The sequence below is a fragment of the Rhipicephalus sanguineus genome, chromosome 6 (genome assembly GCF_013339695.2).
Source record: "Rhipicephalus sanguineus isolate Rsan-2018 chromosome 6, BIME_Rsan_1.4, whole genome shotgun sequence".
Classification (NCBI taxonomy): domain Eukaryota; kingdom Metazoa; phylum Arthropoda; class Arachnida; order Ixodida; family Ixodidae; genus Rhipicephalus; species Rhipicephalus sanguineus.
Window position 1 is genome coordinate 36,452,746 of NC_051181.1, and position 26,700 is coordinate 36,479,445.

Here is a 26,700-nt window from a genome sequence, read left to right on the forward strand (position 1 = left end):
ATTCCCATTGCCACGTCCCCCCTTAAACTTGGAAGCCCATTAAAACTCTACCACCGTCACTGTATTTTGTGCTTTTGTATGTGTAAATATTGTGCGCGCATGTTTTTATACTTGTATAAGTACATTTTCTGTGCATCTGTTCTCGGATCCTGCAAAAGTATTGCTACTGTACTTGTACTACTTTTTTTTTATTTTCTTTGTTTTTTGTATTTAGAAAATGTTCTCCCCCCTTATGTAATGCCCCTAAGGGGCCCTTAAGGGTCAAATAAATGATGATGATGATGATTGTTGCAGACACAATACTACTGCGGATTTGTACCGTGGCATTTTGGGCGTGTTGATATGTCATACTGAAGCTTACAGTGCACGAAAAAACATGATCAAAGAAAGATGTGACACACACAGGCACTACGTGTGTCACGTCTAGCGCCTGTGTGTGTCACGTCTTTGTCTGTGTTTTTTTGTGTGCTATAAGCTTCAGTATGACTACTGCAGAGCTGCATCAGTTGCAATCTGGTTCAATGCAAGCAGTGATCGCATGATGAAGCCATCCTCTCGTGCCCACATAATGCTTAGGCAGTGGCGTCTTCTCAGAATAGGATGAACAATAGGGCTGTGGAAATATTCGAAAATTTCTAATGAAGAATCGAATAGCATTTTATTTTCCATGCTAATCAAATAGAATAGTGCATATTTGAAATGCCAAATATTTTAAAAATAGTTTTAAGAATAATCAGCACCAATGGAAAAACTCTCTTGTTTTAATCATTAAAATGCCAAATGCATGCAGCCCAAGCTTTTCAGTGACTGTTGTCATTGTTATGGATCACCAAATGAGTGTGTTTTTCTTTAAAACTCCAGTGTTGCCGAAGTGAGAGTCTTAATCCACTATCATCATCATCATCATAAGGTTCCTAATGATGTTGATTCTTGAAGCATTGTTTAATTTTTATGTATCAGTCTTATTTAAAAGCTGGCAACAATGTACCACCCTGAATACTGTAGTTGGTGCTGTATTTCAGCCTACAGTTGCAAAAAAAATCTTGAAGTCTCTAGTCACTGCTGTATACAAGATTGCCTCAGGTACATAAGGGTGGCATCTTTTTGCAGGGAAAAGTAATTGTAATGTTCCTTTGTTAAAGTTTGTGAATATGTCTTTCAAATAAGATGTGGAATTTAGGGCTGTTTTGAAAATGGTTGCCCAACTTGAAACAAGTTGAATGTTGGGCGAGTTGGTGTTTGGACATTAATGTTATCGTAAGTAGTGCAACGAAACTGTTCAAGAGAAAGGAAAAGATGAACAACTATTTGAATGACTATTTGAAACTATTTGAATGACATTTGATTTGTATTTGTATTCAATTCGGCGTCATCACTATTATGTTTACTGTAAAATCCCAAGCAAACGCACCCCTCCCTTTTTCTGAAGATTTGAAATATCCGCCAATGTCCGAGCAAGTGCTCCCCCCCCCCCTGCCCTCCCTCCATTTTCACTGCTTCATTCAGTGTTTTTATTTGCTTGACGAAGGCCAGTCACGACAGTAAATGCATGCCTATTCAGTAACACATTTCATTGGAAGCACGCGCGGCTCTTCCGTCGCCATCTTGAATTTTGATCCATGACCGAGCAAGGGCCCCCCCTCCAAACCTTGTGGGGTTTTCTTTCACCGTAGGGGGGGGGGGTGCTTGCTCGGGATATTACGGTATACTTGATTCAATTCTAAAATTCACTGTTCGCACACCCTTAGTAAACAACAGCCCATTGCGCAAGCTTACATTTATTGAGGCAGAAATCTGAAGTTGCCTGCCTGCTATTTGAATGGGCCAATTGTGTGCCGTCTGTGTACAACAGGCACTGTTACGTGTTGTAGGGCAACCTGCACGGAGGAGTACCTCCGCGCAGAAGAACAACGCCTGCAGGAGAAGCTTCTTGCCAAGCGGCAGGCACGGGAGGATGAGCAACAAGCACAGGAGCAACTGGTAGCCGAGATCCTTCGTGAGGGGCTGCAGAATGAGACGGAGGGCATCTGCAGGTGAGCCATTCACGACACCATAAATCAGCTTTCTTTAGCAATAATTTTATTTAGTTCTCGGAGTGAAACTGCACTTGTACAGTCCTGGCAAATATAGGAGGTAACGAATGTTGCATTGTCTGTCTTGTTCTTCTGCAGGGTGTGCACAGGTCCTTGAATACCCTTGAAAATTGAAAGTCGCTTTCCAAGGTCCTTAAAAACCTTGACCACTCCTTGTAAAATGTTAATATAATAATTGTTGGGGTTTAACATCCCAAAACTGCGATATGAATATGAGAGAAACCATAGTGGAGGACTCCGGAACTTTCAACCACCTGGGGTTCTTTAACGTGCACCTAAATCTAAGCACAAGGGCCTCAAGCATTTTCGCCTCCATCTAAAATGAAGCCGCCGCGTCCGAGATTCGATTCCGCAACCTGCGGGTCAGCAGTTGAGCACCATACCCACCGGACCACCGTGGCGGGTCCATGAAAAATCTTGAATTTGTTGAATGTTATATTTGAATTGGTATTTGTCCTCATTAAAACAGTTTTCATTGCTGAACTTTTGTTTTTGTTTGAGTTCTGAAATGCAGCCAAGAAAACGTACTAATTTTTATACCTATTTAGCCTATATATATACTGTCGTTAGGCAGCTTGGACGTTAGGCATTGGACACGCCACGGTTGCGAGTGGTACGATTCTCGGAGGCAGTGTTTGCCGTACACGTTGTGCCAATGGCTGGAAATGTCACTGCCGGTGCTAGCGGAAGTAGTATCGCCTGCGAACATAGTCGCCCCATTGCCGTCGCGTCTCCGTTGTCTCCGTCACTCCTATAACCGAGACATGCGGCCGTGTCAACCACGTTGGTACGCGGGCTTTACTGCATGCAGCCAAACATGAATGGATGTTCTAAACCCATTTGAACAAAAGCCATTGTGTGTTGAACATTCACCAGTGAGTTGATGTCAGTCTGGGATTTTGCTAGCGAATTTTCGACATACCATAATTTTTGTTCATATTGGTTTGGAACATCCATTCATGTTTGGCTGCATGTAGTTCTCATTCCAGGTTATTGTGGTATGCTTACTTTGTAACTCTCTCAGCTGAGGAAAAATTTTGCTCCCAGAAAGGCACATGAAATGTTGGATATTTCAGAAACTACATATTGCTCCATATTATGCTTGAAAGATAATTGTGTATTCCAAATCAGCACACAAATACGCATAAACTCAGCAATTTTCACCAGTATCAATCGAACATATTTTTAAAAATATTTTAAAGGGCCATGTCCCCTCTTATAAATGACTTTGATGACTTGTACATATGCATTGAGCGAGTAGAGCAAGTCCTAGGGATCATTTGCAGACTGATTATTTATGCTCTCTGCATAAACTGGGCAATTTATTGCAAGACTTTAAAAACCTGCGAATCGCTACAGATCGCCGTGGCTCAACCAAACGAGTTTGGAACTGCCTACTTCCATTATACGTAACATTATTCCACTATACGTAGCACTGGTAGCCGAGCTGATTGGATGATTGGATATGTCCAATATACATCATTGACAAGTTTTCCAATCTAATTGTGGACAAATGCTGTTCGTATTAGTCGAAACATTTTATAATTTGTTTTGTATAAAAAAAATTAGTAACTATGAAAATACACAATCACAATTTACTACCAGACTTAAAGGAGTCCTGACACAAAAATTTTCGCCCCGCGTTTTTTTGCTGCAATGTGTTGCTGGCGGCCTGTTAGTCATGACACGGCACATCGTTTGCTGCAGCGCGCGACAGATAATTAATTACAAGCTCCTCATTACCGACACAGCCTCAGTTTCGGTTTGACAGAGCTCCAAAAACGACAAGCCGCCGGGTGCAACTATCACCGCCTAGCGAGTGAAACGCTCAGTCACGTGAGCACACAGAACAGTGACGCATTTCCGCGTGGTCTGTCGTCGTCGGGCTCGTCGTCTGATGGCGACGATTTTCTTGCGGCGGGGATGGAAGGAATTTTCGACGTGGCGAATCACCTCAGGTTTGACCCGCTGGCGAGGAGTGATTCGTCGGGAAGCGCGTCAAAACAGAAATGGCGGCTACGACGTCATCGTAACTTGTACCGGCTGCAACGGTTACGTAGGGGAAGTAGGGGGGTCACCTCGGGTCACCTCCGAGGGTGTCAATGCACCAGGTGCGGCCTATAATGCTGGATCGCGCTCGCGAACTTCAAAATTCATATAAAATACCTTCCAAGCTTTATACGCTGTCGATATTTTGCAGATGGTACACGCACGTACACGGAAATCGATCCAGCAGGCTATCTCGGCCGCGAAATTTTGTGTCAGTACCCCTTTAAGGACCTCCACAAGGCAGACTTAAGGACATCCGCTTGACATTGAGTGTCATCTGCCTGCGTTACAATGCTGCAACATTGTGTATCTTTAGGCAACTGGCAAGTGGAGGCGCTTCAGCTTGTCGGTGCAGTGAGCATTGGGCTCTCGCCATCCGATCAACGCCAGGATCCATGGCTCTGCAGCTGTAACTTCACTTCTGAAGACGCCATCACATCACCTGTCTTTACGTTTATCGGCGATCACTTTCAGATACCTTTTGTTTGTCCACATACTTTTTGGCATAAAATAGAGCATTTTATGCCAGAGAAAATAAAATAGAGCATTTAAAGAGCAAATAGCAGTGATGCTACTGCTGCGCCAATTGCGCCAGACTGCGCCAAAGTGCCCTGGCTGCTACAACCTGCTACATTTCCTCAAAATTTGGCGATTCTGCGCCAAGCCTGCGCCAAAGGGGTATACTCCGACTTTCAGAAATGAAACTAACTACATGAGGTTCCCCCACTGAGAGCGACATCGCGCTGCACGCGGACGTACGCGGACGTTCTCCATGAGAGTGATGAAAATGGAGACAAAATTATCAATATGGTGTTGTCAAGCAAACGAAGGAACTGCGTTTTTTTTTTTATTTTGTAATCAAAGCATCAACTGTAGGCAACATGGCGTAGCAGCAGTCAAGCGACATGCAGCCATGAAACGGCACATTGATGCTACCAGTCATCATTGAGACGCTTCAGGTGGGCTGCAGCGGCCGAAAACGATCCAGCCGACTTTGGAATTCGGCACTCCATGGAACGTTTTGCAGTGTGACCGCGTGACAAACACAGAAACTCTGTTTGTGCTTGGCATGACTCTCAAGGGCATCCCATACTCGTGGGCCGACACAGCAACTGCCTTGTTTACCAAGTTATTCGAGATTCCGAAACAGCGAAGCAGTTTAGTTGTAAAAGGTTCAAGGCATCCTACATAGTTAGTGATGGCCTCGGGCCGTATTTCAAGAAACTTGTGCATGACGAGCTGAACAAGCCGGGTGTGGTTTTATCTGTCAGCATTGACGAGACCCCTCTTCCGAACAGAGGTGCCAACAACTTGATGTTGTAGTTGGGAATTTCTCCAACAAAATGCAGCGAGCTGTGGAACACCTACAGTCTTCCCGGCTGGGCTCTGCGACGGGGTGCATTTTTATCTTCATATCCCAATTTTATAATAATCACTCCCCCCCCCCGGAAATTTTGGCTAGTGAAGTGCGGAGAGCAATGATGGACCTGCCGCAGAAAAATGTCATTTGCTTTTCTACGGATGGCCCTAATGCAATGAAAAGCTTCAGAAAAAAGATGCAGGAAGCATACCCTGGCATCATAGATGTAGGAGAGTGCTGCTTGCACAAAGTGCACAACTCATTTGCCCGCGGCTTGAGTGCTGTTGGCTCGGATGTCGACGCTGCTGTGGTCGATGTTTATTACTTTTTAAAGAATTCTTCGGCTCAGAATGAATTGTTGAAGGCAGAGCACCTGCTCCAAAAGCTAGTTTTGCTGCTCCAAAACGCAATTTTGCCTGCTCCAAAAGCTGCTCCAAAGTGGCCTAAGCCGGTAGCATCACTGAAATAGAGAAAATAAAATAGAGCATTTTAATATGATTGGTGTACTGGAGAATAGCGTGTGTATGACTGGTATTGCTGTGGCACCTTGTGGAGCAGATTTTGACCATGTGCTTCTCTCTACATGGCCTCAGCGATCCACTGCCAGAGTTGATCGCGGAGGCCACACAGAGGGAATGCGCAGCTAGACTCGTCGAATGTGCTGTTGTCGCCGGTGACGGCTGCGCTATGGTAGCTAGCTGCGTGTTTGACGAGTTAAGGAGGTAAAGCAGTGCTGAGACGGAGGGTATAGCGATTGCCCATAGCTGCGTTAATACAAGTTGCATCACTTAAGTTATAGTGCGAATGATTTGATGATGCTGCAGCTTAAGTCTTTCTTGACTCCTCAGGCATGTTTAGGCTACGTTTTGTTTTTTTTGTTGAGAGCAGCAACAAATGTATTCAGGGGTTGCCACCAGGAGGCTCTGGGCCAATGGCAGAGCAGCCAGAGTGAGCTCATCCTGGCCAGCCTGCTGGACGAAGTGCCCCTCGAGGAGAGCAGCCGTGTGGCCAGGGACAGCCTGGCCGAGGAGTGGGCCCAACACGAGGACAAGCACAGGAGGGCTGAACTCTTCTACCGTCACTCCCTGATGGCTGCCGCATTTGCCAAGTTAGTTCCCCACTTGTGTATTTTCATGCAAGCGCAGCACTCGGTACAGTGGTTAAGTGAATTTCTGGATGGCGTGGAAGGCATTCTATGTGCCTGTCATGGTTGCACTCTGTCACAGCAATGTCAAATGCTGATCTTGCATGTGACTGTGGCAAATGCAAACAAGAATTTGGGCAGTGTCAATTAAATGTAGTTCAGTCTTTTGAACCTTTGCTTAACTCAGTTGGTCTTGTAAGTGAATATTGAAACATTATGTTGAAATTCGGCCTTTTGTGCAAGGTATATTCACTGACGAATTACATTTTAATGTAGATGGTGCCGCTAAAAATGTCTGAATAACAGGACGGCATGAAGAAACTACATTCATTAACGAAAAAAAAAAGCTTTTCTTGAAGCCGAGAGCCACTGGCCTACTTGCTGTGTCAAGGAAGTCCTCATCAAGGATCCGTTTGGCACATGGAAAGCTGAATGAAACCCAGATCCAACACAGCGGTAATCAGTGCGAGTTAAGATATTGCATGCACTCCACCACTGCAACTTGCCATTAAAGCCTTAAAAGTAGGGGTGTGCGAATATTCGAAATTTCCAATATTTTTCGAATAGTGTCTGCTATTCGATTCGATTCGCACTGAAATTTTACTATTCGAACTATTCGAACTTCCCAAAGACAAATGCAGTCAACGTCCGGTTAAAAGTAACCCCTTCAGATTTTTAATATGCTTCACCTCATTACACCCCCGTATTGCGGCAAAGTTGGTTTTCAAGCTCCGTTATGGTCGAATTTAGCCAAGACACAGTCAACGTCCGTTTGCAAGTGGTCCCTAGATTTTCAATATGCTTCACCTCATCACATCCCTGTATTGCGGCAAAGCTGCCTTTTAAGCTCCGCTACGGTCGCAAATTTATTAACTCAAGAAAACGCTGGTTCCAATATGGAGATGGAAGATTTGGCAGAGTTGGGAGCCCAATTAATGCTGTTTTGGACCTGAAATTTGGGCAGGAAGTCTGAAAAATCGGACGCCAAAGCTTTTTAGCATCTAAAATTTCAGATGTTCTTATATATCGACGTCTACGAGGCAGATTTGGAGCTCCGGACTTGAAGGGAGCACACCCTTGTCTGCCACATCAGTTGGGCTTCCACAGAACTTGAAATAGGAGAGGCTGAGGAAATGGCATCTCTGCCCATCATGTGTAAAGTGTTGTCGGCAACACTTTGGTTGCACCAAATCGTGTACATAAATACAATTTGGCCTCTACATTGCCTCATTCTTGATAAGAAAGACAACTATGAAATATGACCCCATCAGCACTTCATCAACCTAGCAAAAAGAAACACTTTCATGTTGCTATCTCACAAGAACATACTTAGGGATTCTCTGCAACTTTTTCTGTAATTTCACTTCGAAATATTCGAAAAATGTTTGAGAAATATTCGAAAATTATTCGAAATTATTCGATTCGATTCGCACTCAATTTTTATTATTCGAATTCGCTTCGCACCCAAAATTTTGCTATTCGCACAGCTCTACATAGGGGTGTGCGAATATTCGAAATTTCGAATATTTTTCGAGTAGTGTTTGCTATTCGATTCGATTCGCACTCAAATTTTACTATTCGAACTATTCGAACTATTCGAACTTCCCAAAGACAAATGCAGTCAACGTCCGGTTGAAAGTGACCCCTTCAGATTTTCAATATGCTTCACCTCATTAAACTCTTGTATTGCGGCAAAGCTGCCTTTCAAGCTCGTTACGGTCCAACTTAGCCAAGAGACGAAGTCCGGTTGAAAATGGTCCCTAGATTTTCAATATGCTTCACCTCATCACACCCCCGTATTGCGGCAAAGCTGCCTTTCAAGTTCCGTTACGGTCGAACTTAGGCAAGAGAGAGTCAACGTCTGATTGGAAATGGTCCCTAGATTTTCAATATGCTTCACCTCCTCACACCCCATATTGCGGCGAAGCTGCCTTTCAAGGTCCGTTACGGTCGAACTTGGCCAAGAGAGAGTCAACGTCAGTTTGGAAGTGGTCCCTAGATTTTCAATATGCTTCACCTCATCACACCCCCGTATTGCGGCAAAGCTGCCTTTCAAGCTCCGCTACGGTCGCAAATGTATTAACTCAAGAAAACGCTGGTTCCAACATGGAGATGAAAGATGTGGCAGAGTTGGGGGCTCAATTAATGCTGTTTTGGACCTGAAATTTGGGCAGGAAGTCCGAAAAATCGGACGCCGAAGCTTTTTAGCTTCCAAAATTTCAGATGTTCTTATATATCGACGTCTACGAGGCAGATTTGGAACTCCGAACTTGAAGGGAGCACACCCTTGTCCGCCGCATCAGTTGGCCTTCGACAGCAGTTGAAAGAGGAGGAGAGGCTGAGGAAATGGCATCTCTGCCTATCACGTGTAAAGTGTTGTCGGCAGCACTTTGGTTGCACCAAATCATGTACATAAATACAATTCTGCCTCTACATTGCCTCACTCTTGATAAGAAAGACAACTATGAAATATGACCCCATCAGCGCTTCATCAACCTAGCGGAAAGAAACACTTTCATGTTGCGATCTCACAAGAACATACTTAGGGATTCTCTGCAACTTTTTCTGTAATTTCACTTCGAATTATTCGAAAAATGTTTGAGAAATATTCGAAAATTATTCGAAATTATTCGATTCGATTCGCACTCAATCTTTATTATTCGAATTCGCTTCGCACCCAAAATTTTGCTATTCACACAGCTCTACTTTATTATCTTTTCTTTTCCCAAAAAGAGTGGGTAAATCATGATGCGCTGATGTTGTGAGAAGCATGCGACATGCTGCCCGCTTGTCACCGCTGTGCTGCAGTGAAGCACGTCTTATCTTCCGCAGGCGCACGTTGTAGCTGACCACGAGACCGCGTTTTTTTTTTTCTTTATTACTTTTTTTGCGCTAGCACCAGCGAGGCTGTGTTGCTTCAACTGTCACCCATTAATATCGCTGTGATGTCTAAGGAAGGGAGTCAGACTCCAGCCGCCACGATGAATGGAACAAGAACTGCCTTTATTGACTACGATACATGGTTTATATGGCAATGAGTAAATGCGCCCCCTGGGGTATGAAGGACGAAAAAACGAAACCAAAACTGAATACAACATACTCCCCCCCTTATTTTTAGTGTTTAGTTGTTAGTACGTATTAGTAACAAAAAACCCAAGTATTTACACTACTTATTTATATAGTACAGAATAAACACAATTTCAGACCGTAAACTAAAAGTTGGTCTGATAGTCTTGAAGCCAGGCTGGTGGCCGGCGCCTTCGGGTCGGCCACTCTGAATGGTGTACTGCTGAGGCAACGTTTATAGAACCAGGTCAGCTGCAAAACTGAGCGATGTTGCGCGGCGCCGCCGCCATCAGCGACAGATATGGCGCTGCTGTCGCAACAGGATTCACTCACTCCGCTCTCTTCAGCCGGCGTTGCGGCACGTCGCGTCAGTATCCGTGGAGGCTGCGTTCTGCGCGAACAGCTTGGCGTTTTCTGTTGTGCTTCGGATATGCTGCGTATCTTCACCATGCCGACATGTTCTGTTCCGAGACACCCCGACATTTCTTTTGTGCCTAGGGTTACCAACTCTTCAATGAAGAGAGTCGGGACGGGTGGGGGGGGGGGGGGGGTGTCCATTGTTTCGGCCTCTGCAGCTGGCTACGTGCTGCTCGCAACACTTCCTCTTGCTGGAGAATGTATCCGTAAAAGTTGTCGCGTTTCGCACAGAAGTTCAGACAAAGTAACTGAAGTGCCTACCGCTAGCCACCGCAACATTGCTTCGTGCGTGCTATTCGTGAGAACTTTGTGTTCTGGAGCGTGACGCGCGTTGTCGGGCGTGCGTTGGATCACATAAAAAGTTCTAACTGGACGGTACGGAATAAATCCGGGACCTATAGCTGTCCCGACAGGGACGGCTCGCAACGCTGTATAAAAAGTCGGGACAGTCCCGCGAAATACGAGACGGTTGGTAACCTAGTTGTGCCCCGCGTGACCTTGACCAGCGAGCGACGTGGGATCGCGCCATTCCTCGTATGGACAAGAAACTGTCCGACATATCACTTGTATGTGATATGCACATTCATGAGGAAGACATCCTAAAGACTTTCACTCACACGGTCAACGATAAGAATTAAGGTTGAAATCGCCAGCGGAAAGGAGCCTCGTCGAAGATTGCGTCCCAAAGATATTCCCGAACTTGCCTTGATTTGAGTCATTCTAAAAATTGTGCTGTAAATAATTTTTTACAGTTAATTAGAGCTGTCTTGATAAGGTTTAATGCCTGAGACTGTAAATAAGTTGTGCCGTTTGTGTGCATCACACCATACATGCAATATCTGAAAAATTGTTTTTCTGCATTGCGTGCGAAAAATAAATACAATTTTTCTTTCTCTAGCAGGACTGAAATTGTGGCGTGGAGTACACACGGCGATTTTACCACTCAATAATTACAAGACAACCGCGGTACAGAGTGAAAACTCCGCACTTCAAAAAAGTGAAAGTGAAGAATTATCGAAAAAAAAAATAGCGCGATAAACTACGGAGCACCAGAAAAAGGATTACACAAACAAAAGCGCTGACTTACAACAAAGATTTATTCGTTAACACCACACAATACTTGCACAGTCCAAAACGAAAAGATATAAGTACCAACACGCCCAAGCATCCGCTTTAGCTAAATAATTACACAGCTGTGGTAATAAGATCGGTCGCAGCTTTCCTACAAGCCACTGGACTTGATGCGCGGCTTTAGCACTGCACCACCTAGACGGGACTGTACATACTCACCTCCCTTACTTACCGTCGTCATCCATCATTCTTTTTTCTCCCCTTTCCCCACCACCGGTGTAGAGTAGCAGGCTAGAGCATAATATCGTTCAGGCCGACCTCTCTGCCTTTCAATAAATAAACCTCTCTCTCTCTCTACGAGAATGCTCCATATAGTTAATTTCTTATAGGGTAATGGACAGACTCGTATGCTATGCTATCAAGTGTCAGTTATCTTGGATAGTCTTGAAAGCCATAGCTTTATTGAATTTGCCTTACCGCTGCTAAATATTACTCAGTTTTACATTGCAGCGGCAGCGCAACGAAAAATCACGATAATATACAGTCGGCGAGTAAACAACAGAGCCCTTTCTGAACGCCTGCCACGGCGTTTGCCACGCAGACTACGCGTTTTCGTCTGCTAGCGGAAGCTTGTTGCGCCGCCAGCGCCACCAAACCGGAAGCTGTCCCGGCGCCGCGCGACGGGTTGGCTGACGCGGGGAGTTTTGCAACTTACCTGGTTCTATAAACGTTGTGCTGAGGTTGGCTGCTGCAGTACCCCAGAAGATGGCGACTGCGTCCCAGAAGGCGGCTGCAGCACAGGAGACTGCACTACGCCAGGAGACAGCGGCTGCGGCACGGCAGGTTACATTACGCCAGGAGACTGCGGCTGCGGCACGGCAGGTTGCAGTACGCCAGGAGACTGTGGCTGCGGCACGGCAGGTTGCAGTACGCCAGGAGACTGCGGCTGCGGCACGGCAGGTTGCAGTACGTCAGCAGGTGGCGGATCCGGTACGGCAGTCTGGGGCACCGAGACTGGAAACTGCGGCACAGGTAGCTGTGACTGGTGGGAATCACCCCCCTCTGGGACCCTGGCAAGCTTGGAGGCATTCCACGTACGGCCGTCTTCAAGCCTGTAAGAAGCAGGTCCCTTCCTTTCCAACACTTTAGTTGGTGAAGAGAAAGAGCAGTCGCCCTTAAAGCGAACGGATGGTTTCCTGACACGAACAATGTCGCCTGCAGCTATCCCAGGTTCCTTGGCAGCTCTCCTCTTGTCTGTGTACAGCTTGCTGCTCCGCTGTTGACGCCGGACCCTACGACGTAGTCGCGCCAGTTCCTTAGCCGGGTCTTTAGCGAATGCTGGTGCTGAGAAGCCAACGACGTCCAGCCTGGTTCTGGGCATTCTACCATGCAGTAGAACAGCAGGGGCAACCCCAGTGGTTGCCTGTGGAGTAGCCCTGTAAATAGCAAGATAGTCCATGACTGCTTGTCAGAGGGGTCGTCCTTCGAGAAGTGAAACTTGAACAAAGTTTTTGAATGTCCTGTTGAATCGTTCAATTTGTCCATTCACCTGGGGGTAGTACACCGATGAATGCAAAAGACAGATGGCCCTGTCTTTCAGAAAGGTGATGAATTCCCGGGAAGTGAAGAGGCCCGTTGTCACAAACGATTTCCTCGGGGTAACCTTCGCGGGCAAAAACACTAGTTAAAAAGTCTTTCACTGTGCTCGTGGATACCTCACGGCAAAAATATACCTCTGGCCACTTGGAGTGGTAATCAACAAGCGTTATAGCAAATCTGCTGTTGTGAGGTGCGCACTCCAAGGGGCCAACAATGTCTAAGGTGAGCTTTTACCATGGTCGTTCAGGCCTCAACAGGTTGCAGTGGCGCTGGTGATGTCTTGGCAGATTTATCGGCCTCGAGGCAGATGTGGCAGTTTTTCACTGTTGTTTCTACTTCCTTATCCATTCGTGGCCACCAGAACCGCTCACGAAGTCGCGCTTTCGTCTGGTGATACCAGGATGTGTCTCATGTGCGGGTGAAATGAACTGGGCAGTGAGAGAGGACGGAACCACAAGGCGCTCTGCTCGCAGTAGAAGATCATCGACAACAGAAAGTTCCTCTCTAATAAGGTAGAACGGCTTCACCTCTTCTGGTAAGGACTTTTGTGGCGGCCAGGCACTCAGCACAAAGGACTTGACGGTTTCTAGACAGCCATCGTCAAGGACGGCCTGCCTGAACTTCTCCTTTGCTACACAGGTTGGCTCAACGAGCGACACAATTTCTTCCTCCTTTGCAAGCTCTGCTTCTGAGGTAGGTGCTGGCAGCCGAGAAAGTGCATCTGCAACAGTGTTCGTGGACCCCTTGCGGTATTCAACAGTGAAGTTATAACAAAGCAGTCGTGCGCTCCAGCGTGCGATTCTAAGCGGGCGTCTTCCACGTCCTTGTGACGACAGCAAGGAGACAAGCGCCTGGTGGTCGGTGCGAATTTTAAAATGGCGACCCCAAAGGTACGTGTGCCATCGCTCACATGCCCAAATACATGCCAGTGCTTCTCGTTCCTCGACTGAATACTTTCTCTCCGCTGGGGACAGTGTACGAGATGCGAAAGCGACTGTGCGAAGTTCTTGGCCATCTTGTTGCTGGAGGACTGCTCCCAGCCCACAGTCGGAAGCATCTGTCGATACAATGACTGGAAGCGCCGGATCGAACATTTGAAGGACTGTGCTTGACGAAAGCATTTTCTTGACCCTTCTGAAACTGTTGTCTGCTTCGGCTGACCAGATGAATGGCTCATTTTTGCGAAGCAAGACTCTCATAGGCTCGACCACTTGTGCCAAACGTGGAACAAATTTCGAGTAGTAATCTACAAGACCCAAGAACGAACGGAGGGCAGCAACATCGGTTGGCACGGGAGTGTTAAATATGGAGTCAATCTTCTCAGGAAGTGGCGAAATACCACGTGCAGTGACCTTGTGCCCAAGAAATGCGAGCTCTGGAACGTCAAAGACGCATTTGTTGTTCAGTTTCAAGCCTGCATCCTTGATCTTCTGCAGGGCTGTTTTCAGGTTCAAGAGGTGCTCTTCTGCAGTCTTGCCAAAGACGATCACATCGTCAATGTAGAACAACACACCAGGGCAACGGTCAAGGATTACTGCCATCATCTTCTGAAATGCCGCTGGGGCAGAAGCTAACCCAAAGCATACTCTCTTGAATCGAAAAAGTCCATCGTGAGTGATGAAGGCTGTTAGATCCCTGCTGTCAGGGTGCAAGAGAACCTGATGGTAAGCGGAAGCCAAGTCGAGTTTTGAGAAATGTGTAGCGCCTACCAAAGCATGGAGAAGCTCTTCTGTATGAGGCAACGGGAAACTATCTGGAACAATAGCCTTATTCGGTTCTCGGAGATCTACGCAGATCCTGATGCTGCCATCTTTCTTGTCAACGACGATGGGGGACACCCATTCGGAAGCATCGATGCGCTCGATGATGTCAAGGCTTAATAACCTTTGAAGCTCATTTGACACTGGCGCACGGAGAGATTATGGCAGACGGCGAAGTTTGGAAGTTACAGGCTGCACGCCCTGACGCGTCTTAACCCGATGCGTGAACCCCTTAGCAAGGCCCAAGTTGGAACTGAAAAGTGAAGCGAACTTGCTTGCCAAGGCTGGCGGAAGATTTTCTGGACCGGGTTGCGCGTTGGACAGTGCGGAAATGTTGGCAAGTGGAACGGAAGTGCAACGAGGTACCGTGTCATTGACACACGTCAACGGAGCAACAGACGTAGTCGTATGTAAGCACGTGAGAGTAGAACCCTCAATGCGAAGATTTAAGGCTTTAATGCCGTCAAGGCCGATAAGACAAGTTCCTCGGCGAACAACATAAAAACAGAGTGACGCGGTGCGCCCTTTGAACTGTACATCTGCCGTGAAACAACCTAGCACGCAAATGGGACGTTGGGAATAGTCAAACAATGTGACGTGCGGGGCAGGCAGAAGCGAAATGCTCTGAAAATGTCGACGGAATGCTTGCTCTGACAAAATTGAAACGGATGACCCTGAATCAACAAGAAGTGTAAGCCTGACGTTCGAAACCAGCACTTCTACGTGAATTCCCTTACGAGCTGAACGTTCTACAGTCAACACTTGCTCAGTACTGCTACACGACGATACATCGTCATCACATTCTACTTCGCGGACCCTGCCTTGCACTTGAGCCCGTTTGTGGTTGCATACATTTTGAAAGTGGCCTTTGCGACCGCAAAACAAACAACTTTTCCCATGCGCTGGGCACTGCATATCTGATGCGAAGTGATCCCGCGAGCCGCATCGGAAGCAGTGCGGCGACGCGGAGCGCCTACTGTGTTCTCGGTTCCATTCAGAAGGGCGATGCCCCTGCGGCGCACGTGAGCCGCTGGCGCTTTTCGTTAGCTTCTGCTGAAAGTGGGCTGCCGGCTGTGAATTGCTCTTTTGTGATGAATGCAATGGTTTCTTACGACGACGCTGCATTGAAACTTTGTCGACTGAAGGAGAAAATTCCTTTAGCTCTTCAGCTGCTTGCTCAAATTGGAGCGCAATTCGCACCGAGCCTTCGAACGAAAGTGAGGGGCCCTCAAGCAATAACCGTTCACGTACGCGGTTGGAAGCTATGCCGGCAACAATTTGATCCCGCAGAGCATCATCCTAAGAAACGAACGAACAGTGTGACGCTAGCTCCCGTAGGGCGGCAACAAAGTCATGAACGGACTCGCCTGCGTGTTGACGGCGGCGGTGAAAACGATGACGCTCGACGACAACGTTGCAGGACGTCGAAAAGTGGTGCCGTAATGCCACGAGTGCAGTGTCGTATTCGTCAGAAGTGGCTGCGGCAGACGTATCCCCGTCCTTAACGGCGAGCGCTGCGGCGCTTGGCACTGGTGGTGCTGCGGCGGTCGACCCTGCAGGTAAGGTCTGATAAATACGCTGGCCCTCCGGCCCCAAACAGTGCAAAAGGATAGCCTTGCGTCGTGCTGGCGTGAACTCGGCGGCCCCGGACGCCACCAGGTAGAAGTTGAACATCTGCTCCCACTGCTCCCATGGTAGCGGCGGCTGGCCGGGCGTCGCAAGGAAGAACGGCGGCGGAGCAAGCCCGGGGACACTCATGTTGGGGCGGGCGCGGACGGTGCGCAGGGTACTTTTACGACATCCTCGTCGCCAATGTGATGTCTAAGGAAGGGAGTCAGACTCCAGCCGCCACGATGAATGGAACAAGAACTGCCTTTATTGACTACGACACATGGTTTATATGGCAATGAGTAAATGCGCCCCCTGGGGGATGAAGGACGAAAAAACGAAACCAAAACTGAATACAACAATCGCCACACTGCATTGCCCTGTGGCTCCTAATGGCCGTCACTTCCGCGGAGTTGCGGCGAAATCGGGATCGGGAATTGGCACATGGCACCCGAAGTTCTCGAATTAACCGGGATGGCGCTCACCGCTGCTTCAAAATATCCACTCAGATTTACATTGCAAAATACGGGACCGCAGAAACCCTTTGAATTAAGTGGGATTTCGAAATAACCGAGTTCGAATTATTGAGGTTTTACTGTATGAATCTACGAAAGTGGTGCGCTCAGTGCGCGATACCAGGGATACGACGCACTAGGGTGTCCACGTGCTCTCCTTCTGTGCCACTCTTGCGCGCAGCTTGCAATCTGAAAATGCATTCACAATAGCCACGTGTAGCTGAAACATTTGACCATTGGGACCAGCATAAGTTTCAATTTGTTGCCTCAGTCTACCTGTGCAGAAACAGGGAAACTTTGTTATAATGAAGTCTTGAATAAACAGGCTTGGTTGTTATGAGGTTAAAAATACATAGTCCTGTGTGGAAATAAGTTATAGAGAGTGAAATACTTCATTATGTTGAGAATTTTGTTATGTTAAAGTGCGTCATATCAAGGGTTAGCTGTATTCTATATTTCAAAAAGCAACAAAATACTTTTACTTCAGGTGTCTGGAATCCATAATTGGATCAATATTGTGTGAGTACATCTTAATGGCTGAAGCGTAAAAGTGGCGTCACCAAAGCATAAGGTCAACCAAGAACTAGAGACGCTAGCAAAAGGGATAATTCAATGTGGCAAGAGTCCTTATGCAGCTGCCATCATTCTTGTGCCACTCATATTCAATGATGGAAGACGATGTTTTTGCAATAGTGTGGTTTTTGTGCCTCCACACCTGCTGACCTGGCAGTGCAGTACCCTTTTCAACTGTCGGCATAACTATGCCCGTCTAGTGTGGGGAACAACTTTGATAGCAAACAGCTAATAAAAAGGCTTTGTAAGTAATTTACTATCTTGGCTCCACTGCTCAATAATTTGTAAACTGTTGTATTGTTAAAAAAGATGGTTGATCACTCATACAGAATCGGAATAACACGAAAGTAAAGCGTGCCCTTACAGAAGTAACTGATTGTTTACTGTACATTGATATAAGAGAATTGCACAATGTATATTGATGTCTGGCAGCTATAGCACCGTTTAACATGGATGCACCCACTTTGATGATTGGTGGTTCATCTCCATCCCAACGACTAACGTCCATGTTAAATGATTACACAAAACCTTGTGGTAGCTGTAGTAGTTAACGTTGAAAGCGTAATCAGAGAACGAGGTGTGATAGCCAGAAGAGCGTCGCATATTGGACGCAGAACTTGGTCGCCATCCCGCGGCATGTTAAAATGTGATTGAACACCACGGCTGGACTAGTACTCTAGCCCGACTAAAGGGAAACGCAAAGCGCGTCGTGCCGCCCCCGGCCGCGATTTTTCTCGGGGCGAGCGCGTTCGCCACCTTGCGGTGTGTTAAGGCATTGACAAAATTGAACTTCTATTGAAAACGCGCCCAATGGGATGGACGTGTAACGTACTGAAGGTGTTAATGGCGGAGGCCACAGTAATGATTAATTACTTTTCTTTACCGCTCCCAGAGAGCAACACCACCCCGCTGACTGGGAGAGTGGTAGATATAAAAGGGCGCGTTTGTAAAGCTTCTAGAGTCTGTGACCATGGCACAGTGGGTAGCATGCCCGGCATCTGTTGCTGCGGACCGAACGGTCGTGGGTTCGATGCCCGTTGACGGAACATTTTAAATGCGAATGCATTTCTTAGTCGGGGGTTGTCCTGCATCCCTGGCCGGCGTGCGCACAGGTGTTATCTCTCCGTGCGCGCTGCTCCTCGGCCCTAGCAACAGCTGCGCCGCGCCTAGCAACCGGAGCAGGTGGTGAGCGGCGGAGGGTAAGGGAGAGGAGGAGTGTACCTGGTGAAGGCGCTCGCATCGCGGAGCTCGCTCGGCGGAGAGAGAGCTCGGGCGCTCCTCCTCTCCGCGCTTGGACCTAGAATCATGCAGGGAGCGTGCGCTTTGGTGTCTTGATAGCGATAGAAGTTGGTGAAGTCGAATCTCTCGCGGCAACGATACCACTAGGACGAAGTGTAACACAATGCAACTCGAGCATTACGCCTCTACGTGCACACTCTCGTCTCTCTTCATTAATTAATCGCACACTCATCGGGTGCACCCAAATGCATTCGCATTTCCTCACGATCCCCTTCGGGGAGGTGCGGCTTTTTTTCCTTTGCCATCTGATCGTGTATATTTTTTCAATGTCATTTCCGTGACGGAAATACGTCACTGAAGTCTTGGTGGACCTCAGCAGAAAACACTTTCGTCTTAAAATTTTTAACTTTATTGGCATTAGACTAGTTGATTTAAAGAAGAAGTAAAGATTTGAAAAGACACGTTACAGAAGCTATCCAATCTACGTTTGAAAATACCAGTCTTTAGCAGCATCTTTGGCGTGTTTCAACCGGAAGAACGTCATACAGTCACCAAAGCGTATCGCACACTTTGACGCTCTATTTCAATGATCTGGACACCCATTTCCGATGCCCGTGTTTAATTTACATAGCTTTTAACTTTATTGGAATTAGACTAGTTGATTTAAAGAAGAAGTAAAGATTTGAAAATACACGTTACAGAAACACGGCCAATCCACGTGGCTTGGCCGTGTTTAATATATATTCTTTTTCTGTTTGGATTTAGCATGCTATTCTGTTCACGAGTTGTTAACTTTGTGTGTTAAATGTGTGTTCAATAAAATTAGACGCAGTGGTGTAAACTGATTATGTAATTGTTTTTTGTGTGTCATGTTAAGGTTTGGAATGCTGAATTTTACAAAATGACTTTTTCCCTCCCCTGTTTTTGTGAGTATATTGCATTGCGACAGGAATGGGTTGCCAACTGCTGCTTATGTAACGGGCCAATAGGCTCATCAAGCTGCTTGGTCCCCAGTCCTCCCCATGTAAAAAACAAGCCTGTGGGCACTCTGGAAGTGGTGCAAGAATTTCAGACCCAAGTCTGGGCTCAAGTGCCCAAATTGAGTGGCCGTCTGAGCCCTGTAACAATTATGTTTGTGGTGCAGCTGGGTGGAGTTCTGCAAGCGAGAGAAACGCCAGAGAAGAGCTCGTGAGAGCTTCCCTGCGGCCCCGAGTATGCGCTGCAACCTGACTGACCTCAAGCTGCACTTGCCTCCCAAGAGGGCCAGGATCAGCTGCCTGTCCAAAGGACTGGGTAGGTCTTACAGACGAGGCCTTTCCCCCTGGAATTCAACAGCTTGGGCTACTTCTGTTACGGTTTCACTAACAGCAAGGCATTAGAAGAACACTGGAAAACTTCAGTAATGTTTGCAGCAAATGATCTCTGCATTCTCATCGGCAGGGTTGTGGCAGAAATCTTTTTCCAAGTGGGGGGCAACTCCTTGATCTGAAGTGGGGGCCGGGCAGGCAGATGTGGTTGAGTGTCATTTTGCACTCTATGCACGATAAAAAAAAGGGGGGGGGGGTGCAGGGGCCCACTGTGCCACCCCCTGGCTACATCACTGCTCATCGGGGCGTCTAACAGTGGCAAATTGATGACAAATATCTTCTCCCAGTGGCATCCAACAATTGGCCAATCCCCCATATTTGGTGTAGTGTGCGATATTCACTTGGAAACTTAGGAGTCAGTTTCAGTGTGCAATGTAGGTGCAGTCTTCACTGTGTAGGTGCAGTCAGCAACTGATTTTTCTGACATGAGTGATAATTTGTACACCTTCTGGGCACTTGCCACATGCCTCATGCAGCCAGCATATAAGGATGTCTGAAATTCACATTCTGAAACCATTTGCCATTCAATTTCAGGACTGATTGCAGGTCTGAAATGGCATTATTTGTAGCCATGTTGGTTATCCTGGCACCTCAAATAAGAGCTCGTCTCGGGCACCGATACATTTGCAGCCATCATGGTTCTCAAAGGCCAAAAGTCAAACGTACTGACAGTTAAGACTTAGTTATGATGAATCCCTGACTCAGTCTTCATTGAATATCACAAGGTCCCTCGTGCATTCACCTAAGGCAACTCGTAGGCGAAATCTATCTTTTTTTTCTTCTCAGTCGATGTATTAGGGAGCCTAAATGAATAGCTGGTCATGTAGGCTCCCGATATCTTTTTAACCTGCCCTGCCACCTTCCGAAAGCTTTGTGCACCTAGCGTGGTTTCGCACTGCCTCCAGGATCGAAGGCACCTCACCTGGTTTTGCACTGCCTCCGTGATCAGCCCACTTTTCACCAAGTAACAATGTCATGTTATGACGGTGTAGGCTTATGCCACAGGACCAAAGGAACGAGACGGCTGAACCAGAATCGACGCCAGCAGGGAACACGAGCCGTGGCTTCATGTGCCACTGCAAAGTGCCACCTTAATTTTCTTCTCATGAGGTCGCATGCTCTCCGGTTTTGTTCGTGCTAAAAGGAGAGTGCTGCAACGGTATTATGTGGCGTTACGTCACACATGCCAGGATTTGTGACGTCACGATGACGTCCCAAACTTTCGCGATTTGGGACGTCTTATGGTGATGTCATCATGTGATGATGATTTTTTGTGCCGCTCGTTCCTGCAGCTGCCGACAACGCGAGATGCAGACGGGCAAAATTTGTGTTTAGTGAGGCATATAAGGCTTCCGCCTTACTAAACCATTTGCTGACCACTTAAGCTGTAGTAGTTGGAACTAATCGGTGCAATTATGTCATGCACCCACTCAGTAAAGGAACTTTCTGTGGAGACATTTACTCTTTGTCGGAGCAACAAGAACGTTTGGTTTGGGGTAGTATTTAACTGATGTGTATGTGTTCAGCTGTGCTGCTGCAAATTGCTCTGGGCAGAACTCCTTGTGGTCAAAACCAATTCGGAGTCTCTCCCACTACGTCATGCCTCCTAATCTCAGAGTTCGTGCAGGTACTTGAAAGCCTTGAAAAGCCGTGAGCGCTGCACAGTCCTAAGTTTGAAAACCTTGAATTCAAAAAACTCATTTTCAAGGCCTTGAATGCCCGGGAATTTTTACGAACCCTTGAAAATCCTTAAATTTCTTGAATTATTACTTCTAATAGTGATTGTATTTGAGAAAATTTCAGTTCTAAATTTTCACTGCAAGTTTCTTGAAAGTACCAAATCAAGTAAACGTGCTGAGGAGGGTTTCCAGCCAACCGTACTGACCAGGACACAAAGAAAGACGACACATCATTGGACTGGCAACTGTTGCTAGTTCAGCAGTGTGCTTGTTCTTTCTGTGTCCTTGCCAGTGCAGTTGGCTGGAAATCCTCCTCCCAATGTGCAGCCAACTAGCTCAGGCAAGCAGTATTCTCAAGTGAGCATGCACCTTTGCAGACACTTGTGAACGTCTGGCCACACTGATACTGGCTTGTCCAGCATTGCCTGTGTTACCGTATTTACTCAAATCTAAGCCGATCTTTTTTTCGAAAAAATAATGTGTGAAAGTAGGGAGGTTGGCTTAGATTCGAGTACCATGATTTGACCTCGGCCGCCACCTTCCTAAAGGCCCGGCAGCGCTAGTGGCATGGTGGCTCACCATGCGCCCATCTCAGGCTACCGTATGCAGACAGCTCTGCATGCGCGTTCGAGGCTCATTTTCGCGACATCCTATGGTAGCTGCATGGTGACAAGGTCGCTCAGGCTCAGCGGCAGAGTGGTGGTCCCCATGGCTACTCAGGCCGACTGTGTCATCTGCTTCGTATGGTTCATAGTTCTGAAATCTCGCATTCCCATGTTCATGCAGCGAGGGTCGTCAAGCCAGCGAGATTTCACGCAGGCAAAGGCGGGCAAGGGTGGATCGGGTCACATGATTTCGGCGCCGGCAAATGCCACGCACTTTGACACCTTCTCTCCTCCTGTCGCGTGATGTGGAGGTGGCAGAGGCGCAGTGATGTGATAGCTGCGCCAATTGCGCTAAACTGCGCCAAGACGTGAAACCTGCTACATCCTGCTACATCTCCGCTGTTCTGCGCCAAAACTGCGCCAAACTATAAGCACACTAGCGGAAAAACTAGAGTTACTGTATATGCTACCTACCTAAAGGTAGCATATACAGTAACTCTAGGAAAAACGTGCGCAGCGCGCCGCCGCCGGCAAAACGCGACACTCCAAAGCTACCGTGCGGCAAAATTTTCGTGCCGCGAGAGGAATGGGTTCCTGCATCACTTTTCACGACACGCTGCCCGGCGCTTTCTGGGGGACCTGACCAGACGCAGATTGATGGGTAGGCTAGTTAAGCGCTGGTTTGGCTTGCTCAGGCTTTTGGGGGCCGACATAACCCTCTTCAGACTGCTGTAAATTGGCGTGACCCCCCAAAAATGCACCTTGGAAGGAGCGGCTCGCCGCGAACTGGTGTGACCGCATCGCCGCAGCAACACAGAAGTAAAGTTTCAGCTGTTAGTACAGCGGCGTCCATGACTGTCTTATTTTTGCCCCCCTTTTTTAAGTTCTGCTACTCGAACCAGTGTTATACCACGGTCACACGGACAGTGTCGACATCTTGAACAAGATGGACGAAAATGGTGACACTATCATATTGGTGTCGCCAAGGCAGCGATGGCAGTGGATTTTGCATTGTCTGCAGTCAGTCTATTAACCGCGAACAGCATGGTTTTGCAGCGATACAGTGACATGCTACAAGCAAGAGGCACATTGAGGCCACGAAGCAGCAGCAGAATTCACCAGGTGTGTTGAAAACTCCGAAGACCTGCACATCAGACGTATTTGGACTTGAGAAAAATTGCAACCCAATCCGATCCAGGCTTTTTGCGAACCCACAGTAAACCAATTTAGGAGGCGTTGATGTAAACGTAACCTGCTGATACAGATTCGTGAAATTCCCCAGCCGTCGAGCAACGGCCGAGAGCAGAATGCTGTAGCTTCGGAAGTACGCGCGCGGCCAGTGCGCACACTGTCAGAACTGTGGTTATCGTTTGCCACAACCGCTGTGGGCGAACTCCGAAAGTGCACGCGCGTTCAACGCCCACCCAGTCCAAGCGACGCTGCTTCCTGCAAGCGCCGCGGACGAAACCGCGGCAGATGCGATTATAGATAGCAACAAACGACGTAGTTTTGAAGGCACGTGCGCGGCCAGCGCAGGCGGATTGAAAACGGAACTATCGTTTGGCGCAACCGCCGCGCACGAAACCACAGTCGCTATCAACGCGATCATCGATAGCGACTGCGAGCTCCGAAGGTACGCGGCTAACGCAGCGGTAGATTAAAGGCGTAAAAAAAAAAAAAAGGCACGAAGCAGTAACGTAGCCAGCCCCCCCCCCCCCTTCCCGAAAAAAATTTTTGCCTACGCCCCTGGCACGAAGCCTTTCGGCGTTCATGTCGATCTTCGCTTGTTACTATGATGGAGCGGACTTCACTTAAGGCTTGAACACACGTAGGCGTTGCAGCGCGTCAACGCGTGACATTTTGACGTGGCGCCGCGCCCTCTCCCTATAGGGAGAGACGGCGCGCGGCTACGCGAAGCTGCGCGCCCTCCCTCTCCATAGGGAGAGGGCGCGGCGCCGCGTCGAAAAGTCACGCGTTGACGCGCTGCAACGCGTACGTGTGTTCGGGCCTTTAGTTTTCAATTGGCCTCATGCGAAGCTTTGATGCGCGCTTTCGCGGCAGCCAGCTGTGCCGTCCCTTATTGGTCTGTTCACGTGTGTCCCAGAAAGGCGTATGCGAGTTCTTTTGACGGAAATAAATGTTTTGTGCGTATATCGTGGTTTGGAAACAGGTTTTGCTAGTTTTTTGATGATACGAAATTTTGGCCGATACGAATATTGTCGCTCCCCCTGCAGATTCGTATCACCGAGATACTACTGTAGCTGGGAAACCCTACCTGCGTTGTTTGTTTGACCACACTAAGCCATTATAAGACTGCAACGCCAATGTTTATGCTTACGGGGCCGTTAGGTGATCCAGTGGTGTTATGCAAACACCCATTATTGGACAGAACTTTTTATTTCAAAAGAGTTCCTCCTTATTTGACTGTTTTGTTTCACACGGTTCATTTTTCCACTTGGCAGTGAGCTTTTAGCTGCTCCAAAACCTGTTTTCCCTGCTCCCAAACCCGTTTTTGGCTGCTCCAAAAGCCCTTTTACCTGCTCCAAAACGCACTTTTTGCTGCTCCAAAAACCTGCTCCAAAACAGCTTCAGTCAATCACATCACTGGAGGCGTGAGCAGCGCGAGCACGGACGACGACGACGAATAATCATTCTACGTAGTACGTGCCTACGGAGTGTGCGCTTGTGCAATAAAAATGCTGGGATTTCTGTTGATAAAACGGTGTTTTCTTTTTTTTTTTAATTCGGCCTGCATTCGAGGTAAGTTGTTTTTTTTCTGGCCTTTCAGGGGTCGGCATGCAATCGAGGGTGGCCTAGATTCGAGTAACTACAGTACTTCCAGCTGAATGATAGCCGACGCACCAGCCTAAACAGTCTTGGAATAAAAACCAAAGGCCAATGGGGCAAGTAAAAAAGAATTTCCTGCATCTGCACTAGATGACAGGACTTGCCAAGCAAAAAAAGTGGTACATTTTTCAAACATACAGGCGGCGCCATAAATGTACGGCAACAATCATTTGGGACTTGTTCACGTTGTCGTACATGTACGTCATTAGAGGAGTTGTGAAGCAGCCCTCGGGCTTGGTGAGAAAACACATTCTGTAGATAGCAGATGCTGCTATGAACATCTCAGCTAAACGTTGCAGTTGTGCTCGGCAGGGAGAGCTCGCTAGCGGAGCACGAAGTTGCCATTTTCTCAGGCACCCTCTTTTCATACAAAGGCCCGTCCTCACTGGCTTCAGAGGTGCTGGTTCCCATTGTTGGACATCGAACTGTGGATAGCATGCTATTGGCCAATAGCCAGCATAGATCACGAGCAACGGTTGGATCAGATGCGCTTCTTGCCACGGGGTGTCAGCACTGTGCTCCATAGTCTGCTAACATTACATAGCCAGCCACGCTCACGTGCAGGGATCACGACTGGTGAGAGCGATCGCATTTCATCACGTGTGCTCAAGGTTGTGACATGTGCCGACGTAACTTCTTTCCCCGTGTATTCCCTCCCTGTGCAGTTTCCAGCGCGCTCGTATGAGAGAAAAGAGAAAGCACTTGAAGTGCGTGACAAACCCCGAGAACTCCGCTCATTCCTGGTGGATTTGAGAAATTTTTGCTGCAATTTATTTGTGAGGAAATTAACTCTGTTGCTGATTTCATTTGGTGATTACTTGGAAAAGTGGTTCAGGACCCCTTTAAAATTTTTCAAAATATTGAGCATTTGTCAAAGCTCCTTAGTACGCCTAATTAACTGAGCTTTATGGAAAGAAATTGGATTTGCATCATTTAGTAATGTATTCAGAAACGTCTTGCCACACAGCAAAGATCAGGCCTCACCTGGTTGAGCTTGGTATATGCATAGTGTGAATACATTTGCATCCAGGTACATTCAATTAACAAGAAATTTAACAAACACCAGCAATACCACCTGGATGAGTGAAGGTAATTTTCCTCTCTGTCCAGAGGCAATGGCGGTGATCGGTGCCCTGACGGAGAAGCTGGAGCGAGCCCCTATGGACCTGGACCGGCTGCTCGCCTCCTCCTCCTCCAGCACAACTGGAGATTTTCCATTCAAGTTGGTTGTATGCCTTCCATTGGCCAGGTGCTTGCATTCATTCAAGGCACAGCAGACCGTGTCCCATGTACGCAGCAAACTCGGATGTCAGCTGGAGGATGCCCAGGTGAGCAGGGCTCTTGGCTATCATTGTGGACTATTGAGGTGTAGATTGATCAGCCAGTTGGTCAGCCATCAAAACGTGGACAACACTGAAGAGTAAGTAGACAAACACAGGCACTGTGCTTCAATTGTCGTTAATTGCTGAAGAAGCAAGCGTCAGCACAATTTTCAATGCGTCCTCGGAGTTGCTTGAGAGCAAATAAAGGTGATCACAATGAAATGGCACAGAGGCACAAATGTAAACGTCAGTCGAGTTGCGTAACTGCTGTCAGTGTGTGCAAGTGAAATAACTGGAGCTGTGCGAATAGCAAAATTTTGGGTGCAAAGCGAGTTCGAATATTGAAGCGTGAGTGCGAATCGAATCGAATATTTTTCTAATATTTC

General features: G+C 47.4%; 1 protein-coding gene across 3 annotated transcripts in view; it reads left to right on the top strand.

Annotated features, from left to right (window-relative positions):
- LOC119395696 (germinal-center associated nuclear protein) overlaps positions 1-26,700 on the top strand; it is a 182,411-nt gene that overhangs the window by 77,539 nt on the left and 78,172 nt on the right. For all 3 annotated transcript variants that reach the window (XM_049416750.1, XM_037662704.1, XM_037662705.2), the window contains exons 15-18: positions 1,872-2,033; positions 6,407-6,610; positions 19,639-19,787; positions 26,103-26,320. In XM_049416750.1, coding sequence (XP_049272707.1) covers positions 1,872-2,033; positions 6,407-6,610; positions 19,639-19,787; positions 26,103-26,320 — 733 coding nt within the window. The remainder of the gene's footprint in view (positions 1-1,871; positions 2,034-6,406; positions 6,611-19,638; positions 19,788-26,102; positions 26,321-26,700) is intronic.